This window comes from Pongo abelii, chromosome 13, assembly GCF_028885655.2.
Source record: "Pongo abelii isolate AG06213 chromosome 13, NHGRI_mPonAbe1-v2.0_pri, whole genome shotgun sequence".
Classification (NCBI taxonomy): domain Eukaryota; kingdom Metazoa; phylum Chordata; class Mammalia; order Primates; family Hominidae; genus Pongo; species Pongo abelii.
The window spans coordinates 53,710,667-53,718,373 of record NC_071998.2 but is presented as its reverse complement, the minus strand read 5'-3'; the positions used below and the strand labels follow the sequence as shown (position 1 = coordinate 53,718,373).

The window sequence follows — 7,707 nt, the reverse complement described above, 5'->3', positions numbered from 1 at the left end:
GCCCACTCCAGCTATTTTTATAAGGCTCTTACGGTTTTAGGATTCTCTTACATTTTTGTTGATTCTTGTCCTCTATTTTCTTCTTCTCCAACTTCATTATGGAATATTATCTAGTGTTTATTATTTGTCTGGGGTCCCCATTGATATTAGAAAAAAACACTGGTCATTGGGTTGTACTTAATTATTTGAGTCTTCAAGGCTCCTCGTCATTGCATATTGCGGGACTGAGAGTTAATATAAGGATATGATTCTATCAATCAATTTTCACAGATATGTATGTCACTGAACATGAAATATGGGATATATTAGTCGGCTATTGTTACAATGCTGAGTAATAAACAGCTCCAAAACTCAGTGGCTCATAAAAATAAGCCTTTATTTTCTTTGTTCATGAGCTTGTGGATGATCTGGGATGCTCTGCTTCTTTTGCAGGACAACTGGGCTTATATCAAAGCCTCAAGTTGGGATCAGGCCTGCTTCATGTGTTCCCAAATCCCATTAGCTATCTGAGGCATATTCTTCTCCTGGTGGATTATGAAAGGCAAGAGGCCAAGTCAGGAGAATTGCTTGAACCCAAGAGGCAGAGACTGCAGTGAGCCAAGATTGTGCCACTGCACTCCAGTCTGGGTGACAGAGTGAGACCCTGTCTAAAAAAAAAAGAGGCCAAGTCAAACTACTTAAGGCCTATGCTCATGTGTGCTATCATTTAATTGATCAAAGCAAATCACATATGTAATTATGCCCAACATCAATGAGAGAGGGAAATAACTCCCATTAGAAGTTCACCTGACAGAAGGAGAGGGTAAAGAATTGAGAGCAATGATCTGATCTACCATAGGGACAATGTACAAACAGATTAATTTAAATAATTGAAAAGAAATACCTACTGACTTGCAGAATAGGTAGCATTATTTCCATGTGTGAAAAATATCCTATTTTTCAATTAGACTAATGAAAACTTAATAAAATAGTTGTTACCATATATTTCTTTTAAAGAATATGCAATATCAATATATTTTAAGGACAGTTAAACATCCTGGGTGTTTAGCCAAGTAGAAACTGGTCCAGCTTTGACTATCCTGGGTGTTTAGCCAAGTAGAAACTGGTCCAGTTGTAAGTGGATTTTTTTGTTGTTGTTTATTCTTGGGGACAGAGTCTCGCTTGGTCACCCAGGCTGGAGTGCAGTGGTGCGACCTTGGCTCACTCCAACTTCTGCCTCTGGGGTTCAAAAAATTCTTGCACTTCAGCCTCCCTAGTAGCTGGGACTACAGGTGTGTGCCACTACACCTAACTATTTTTTTTATTTTTATTTTTTGTATTTTTAGTAGAGATGGGGTTTCACCATGTTGGCCAGGCTGGTCTTGAACCGTTGACCTCAAGTGATCCACCCACCTCGGCCTCTCAAAGTGCTGGGATTACAGGCATGAGCCACTGCTTCCGGCCTGTAGGTGGATTTCTGGCTTTGGGTTACACACACACACTTGTTTATAGGAGTTTGTAAGTAGGGAGTAAAATGTACTCTGAAAGGAAATCACTTGATAGGAACCACTATTTGGTAAGAAGAGGTGACTCAAGAAAAGAAGTTCCTTGTGGTTTTAAACTTTATTATGCTCTGGGTCCCTACAAAAACATGCTTTCTTTCTTCTTCTTCTTCTTTTTTTTTAATAAGCTGATTTAAGGCAAAAGCTTTTAGCTAAATGTTACTGCTTTAAATTTTTCAAAATGAGAACACTTCTCAACAAAATTTTTTATTTCTTTGTTTTAGTGTAGAAAGCAAAAGCAAGGGATAACTAAGTCTGAGTTCAAGCTAGATATATTTGTTTACATTGGAACAACGGCTTTAAACTCTAGGAAAGAAGTGCTGATAGCTCAGAAGAAAAAGCAAGTAATGGGTTCCAGTAAAGTTGGTTAGGGAATTTTGTTTGTTTAATTTTTAAATTAGTAGGGGCCTCTCTCCAAAATGTTTGTTTTTAAGATTCAGGTTAAAATTTGGATAGATACAAGAGATGTGGGAATTAGTCAATATCAGAGAAAGATGCTGAGGTAATTTCCATTTCAGAAAATGTATCTAGCTTTGCCTAAATGGATAAATGGAGACATTTGAAGCATAAGAGATTGGCATTTCATGTCCCAGCTTAGAGGACTTCCACTTGAAACAGAACAATTGGTTTGAAGCACAGTATCTAGATCCTTTCTCCAAAGAGAAAGAAAATTGCCCATTCAACCAGCAATTATCTCTAATTAAGGAATGGAAGCACAAGTTTTCAGTAGTATCACTACCTGGCAGTCTGCATGCAATCAAGCAAGGCAAGGTTCCTATATCCACAGGATTTTTTTCTTGACTAGAAAAAAAAAATTAGGATAATTAAGCAAGTTGTAGCAATCATTTTTTACGATCAAAAAGACAGCAACAGATTTAATTAATTCTTTGGTAGATGCAGAAAGTAGTATTTATGCTTTTCTAAAGGCCAGTATTCACCATGGACTAACAGCAAAATGTTTCAATACCATCTCAGCAGAGTTTGTATTTGACTTCACAGTATTCTGTAAAGTGTCAGGCATTTTAGAGATATCGCTAACAGAAAGGTTATGCTTTCTAAATACAGTCACACAACTACTTCGTACCTATGATATAATTAGACTGTGACACTCTTGAGGACATCTAAACTTCAACCTGTTTAAAAATATAAATCCCTATGAATGCTCAAAGAAAATATGCTTCAGGCAATTTATCTGCAGTAAAATGATTTAACTATGGGACAATCATGTTCAGTTCTTCATATCTTTAATATAAAGTTTACCATTTAAAATGATTTCATTGCTTAGGGGGAAAGCTATACTCTATTGATTAGTATAAGATTTTTTAAAATCTTGTTTGTTTCTTCTTCAGAGAAATGGTAGAGCTTTTAAAATAAAAAGTGCATTTATTTCTTTATAACATTAATATCTGTTACTATAAATAACTTGAAAAATCTTCCAAAGTGTCAACACCTGAAGTCAATTGTGTGTTTCCTTTCAGGTATTTTTTTTTTCAAGAGAATTAAATCGTTTATTGATTACACATGATAATGGATGGTACACAAGCTTCATTCCCATCTATAATTTTATTGGATACCATTATTCAATTTAGATACATTGCATAGGATATGCCAACAATCATTTTAATAACCAATAATTCCATGATTTTGCTTTGGTAATCCCTTTTAATGGTGATCTTCAGGTCACAACAGTAACCATCAGTTCAACCACGCCAAGGTTTCTGAAGACAATGGTTTCTCCACCCAAGCAGGTTGTATATAAATTCCAAACAGAACCTGGCATCACCTTAAAGGAACTCTAACTTCACACTGTTGGGGAAATTTACCAAGATGGCTTCAGAGTAGACCAACTTTACACAGCACATTAAAAAAAAAAAGACATTTATTCAGCGTCCCAATCAGGCTATTATATTTAGCAATCAACAGCATGGGTGAAAAAAAAATCTACATTAAAACCCTTTGTTGGAATGATTTACACTTTCCACAGAACAGAAACTAAAATAACCTGTTACAAAATTAGTCACAAATACAGTCCTCGAGTTTTTTGCCCACACACATGAGTATTTGTCTAAAACATGTCTGCTTTGTAGCAGCTGGGCCCTGCCACCACTGTGCTTGGCTGAGTTCACAAATCTGTTGTAACCTGTAGCTTCCCTGTCACTTCTCTGGCTCTCCTCTCCTGCTAAGCTTTGTTTCCTAATTAAAATCTTCTGCCACTGCCATAGCTACTGCTGCTACTGGAACCACCATAGCCACCTTGGTTTTGTGGTTTGGCAGAGTATTGGCCTCCACCACCATAGGGGACAGAGCTTCTGCCTCCAAAGTTTCCTCCCTTCAGGGGTCCAAAATTTGGAGACTGATTGTTGTAATTGTCAAAATCACTGTAGCTTCCACCACCTCCAAAATTGCTTCCATCATTACCAAATCCATTGTAGTCATCCCCACTGCCACCGTATTCACCACCACCACAGCTGCCACCAAAGCCACCACGACCATGGAAGTTTCCTCCGTGACCTAAGGTGTCATTCCCGCTGAAACCACCTCCATGACCACCACCAAAGTTTCCAGAACCACTCTTGCTTTGACAGGGCTTTCCTAGCTTCACAGTTGTGGCCATTCGCGGTATGCTATTTCTGAATGACAGTCTTATCCATGGAGTCATGGTTGTCAAAGGTTACAAAGACAAAGCCCCTTTTCTTGCCAATGCCTCGGTCAGTCATGGTTTGAATCACTTCAATTTTTTCCATACTGTTCAAAATGATCTCTTAGTGATGTTCTTCAGTGTCTTCTTTAATGCCACCAACAAATATATTTTTCACAGTTAACTGGGCACCTGGTCTTTGAGAATTTTCTCTTGAGACAACTCTCTTTGCTTCTACAACTCTTTTTTTTTTTCTTCTTCAGACAGAGTCTTGCTCTTTCGCCCAGGCTGGAGTGCAGTGGCGCCATCTGGGCTCACTGCAAGCTCCGCCTCTCGGGTTCCCGCCATTCTCCCGCCTCAGCCTCCTGAGTCGCTGGGACTACAGGTGCCCGCCACAACACCCGGCTAATTTTTTGTATTTTTAGTAGAGACGGGTTTCACCATGTTAGCCAGGATGGTCTCGATCTCCTGACCTCGTGATCCGCCTGCCTCAGCCTCCCAAAGTGCTGGGATTACTGGCGTGAGGTTCTACAACTCTTCCATCTACCTTGTGTGGCCTTGCATTCATGGCTGCATCCACCTCCTCCACACTGGCACACATGACAAATCCACAGGCCCTGGAGGGCTTGGTGTTTGGATCTCTCATTACCACACAGTCGGTGAGCGTTCCCCATTGCTCAAAATGGCTCCTCAGGCTCTCATTGGTTGTTTCAAAGCTCAACCCTCCAATGAAGAGCTTCCTCAGCTGTTTGGGCTCTTTGGAGATTCTGACTTAGACATGACCGGCAGGGAGAAGAGAGACTTTAACCATGCTTCCTTGGTGGCCTCCACAGACAGGTAGGTTTTTTTTGTTTTGTTTTGTTTTGGTGAATAGTTTTCCCAACATTTTATTGTAAACATTATCAAATATACTGAATAATTGAAATAATCAGAAACAACAAATTTCCATATATCCACCATCTTTTTTTTTTTTTTTTTGAGACAGAGTTTCCCTCTGTTGCCCAGGCTGGAGAGCAATGGGGAATGGGGGGGATCTCAGCTCACTGCAACCTCTGTCTCTTGGGTTCAACCGATTCTCATGCTTCAGCCTCCCACGTAGCTGAGATTATGTGCACTGTGCACCATCACATCCGGCTAATTTTTGTATTTTTAGTAGAGATGGGGTTTCACCATGTTGGCCAGGCTGATCTTGAACTCCTGGCCTCATGTGATCTGCCCACCTTGGCCTCTCAAAGTGCTGGGATTACAGGCGTGAGCTACCACATTCAGCCACTACCATCTAGATTCTACAATTAGCAATTAATTTGCTTTATTATATATTTATTCAACCATCTATTTGTTGATCCCTCTGTCCATCCATTAATCCATCTTTTTTTTTGAGGCATTTCAAGGTAGGTTGTAGATATCAACATACTTCATTCAATACTTCAGCATGCATATCATTTTTTAGAGTTTAATGTCATGTATATGAGTTTTTCTTGGTAAGATTTTATGTATAGTAGATGCACAATCTTTATTTTATTTATTTATTTATTTTTGGAGACAGATCTCTGTCACCCAGGCTGGAGTGCAGTGGTGCTATCATGGCTCACTGAAGTCTCAACTTCCCAGGCTAAAGTAATCTTCCCACCTCAGCCTCCCGAGTAGCTATGTCTATAGGTGCATGCCACTAGGCCTAGCTAATTCTTAAAATTTTTTTGTAGAGACAGGGTCTCACAATTTTGTCCAGGCTGGTCTCAAACTCCTGGCCTCAAGTTATCCTCCCACCTTAGCCTCCCAAGTAGCTTAGATTACTGACATAAGCCACCATGCCCAGCTCTGATGCACAATCTTAAGTATACCATTCAGTGAATTTTGACAAATGCATATACTTATATAATCCAAACTCCTATCAAGATACAGAATATTTATGTCTTCCCAGAAAGTTCACTTACATTCCTTCCTAGAAAATCCCCACATATCCATCCCTCAAAAGGCAACCACTACTCTCACATTTTTTAACATGGCTTAATGTAGTACAGCGTGTAAGAGTTTCAGTGTTGCATCACCTCATTGACATTGGTGTTGCCAATCTTTTCATTTTAGACATTCTGATATATTTATAGTAATATATCTTTGACTAATGATTTTGAGCATTTATTTGTGTGTTCATACCATTCTTATATCTTTCTTTGTGAAATATTGGTCTAAATCTTTTGCCCATTTTAAACTGGGTTGTCTTTTTCTCTTTTCCCTATTTTTGAGTTGGGATATTATTTTGTAGCCCAGGCTGGAGTGCAGTGGCACCATCATAGCTCTCTGCAGCTCAAACTCCTGGGCTCATGCTATCATCCCACCCTAGCCTCCCAGTTCCTGAGATTATGGGTGTGAGCCACTGCACCCTGATGTCTCTTTATTATTGAGTTGTATTTTTATTTTGGATAATAGTCCTTTCTCAAATATATGTATTTGCACCTTTTTCCCAGCCTGTGGCTTACTGATTCACTTTCTTAGCACTGTCTTTTGGTGCAGAATATTGGCTCATCCAGTTATGCAAATCTTTCAAGTATTGACACATTTCATTATGCAAAATTAAAATAACATTCTTTTTTTAAATTTTATTATTATTATTCTTTAAGTTTTAGAGTACACGTGCACAATGTGCAGGTTTGTTACGTGTGTATACGTGGGCCATGTTGCTGTGCTGCACCCATTAACTCGTCATTTAGCTCCCCACTCCCCCTACCCCACAACAGGCCCCGGTGTGTGATGTTCCCCTTCCTGTGTCCATGTGTTCTCATTGTTCAATTCCCACCTATGAGTGAGAACATGTGGTGTTTGGTTTTTTGTCCTTGCGATAGTTTGCTGAGAATGATGGTTTCCAGCTTCATCCATGTCCCTACAAAGGACATGAACTCGTCCTTTTTTACGGCTGCATAGTATTCCATGGTGTATATGTGCCACATTTTCTTAATCCAGTCTATCATTGTTGGACATTTGGGTTGGTTCCAAGTCTTTGTTATTGTGAATAGTGCCTCAATAAACATACGTGTGCATGTGTCTTTATAGCAGCATGATTTATAGTCCTTTGGGTATATACCCAGTAATGGGATGGCTGGGTCAAATGGTATTTCTAGTACTAGATCCCTGAGGAATCGCCACACTGACTTCCACAGTGGTTGAACTAGTTTACAGTCCCACCAGCAGTGTAAAAGCGTTCCTGTTTCTCCACATCCTCTCCAGCACCTGTTGTTTCCTGACTTTTTAATGATCACCATTCTAACTGGTGTGAGATGGTATCTCATTGTGGTTTTGATTTGCATTTCTCTGATGGCCAGTGATGATGAGCATTTTTTCATGTGTTTTTTGGCTGCATAAATGTCTTCTTTTGAGAAGTGTCTGTTCATTTCCTTCGCCCACTTTTTGATGGGGTTGTTTGTTTTTTTCTTGTAAATTTGTTTGAGTTCATTGTAGATTCTGGATATTAGCCCTTTGTCAGATGAGTAGGTTGCAAAAATTTTCTCCCATTCTGTAAGTTGCCTGTTCACT

General features: G+C 39.4%; 1 protein-coding gene across 1 annotated transcript; it reads right to left on the bottom strand.

Moving 5' to 3' along the window:
• Positions 1 to 3,601: 3,601 nt before the first annotated feature.
• LOC112134975 (heterogeneous nuclear ribonucleoprotein A1-like) lies at positions 3,602 to 4,170 on the bottom strand. Its single transcript, XM_054519595.2, has one exon. It carries the CDS (start codon positions 4,153 to 4,155, stop codon positions 3,739 to 3,741), a length of 417 nt encoding a protein of 138 aa, XP_054375570.1. The 5' UTR covers positions 4,156 to 4,170; the 3' UTR covers positions 3,602 to 3,738.
• Positions 4,171 to 7,707: the final 3,537 nt, after the last annotated feature.

Coding starts and splice junctions, on each gene's coding strand:
- LOC112134975 (XM_054519595.2), bottom strand. CDS start 4,155: ATGGCCACAACTGTGAAGCTAGGAAAGCCCTGTCAAAGCAAGAGTGGT.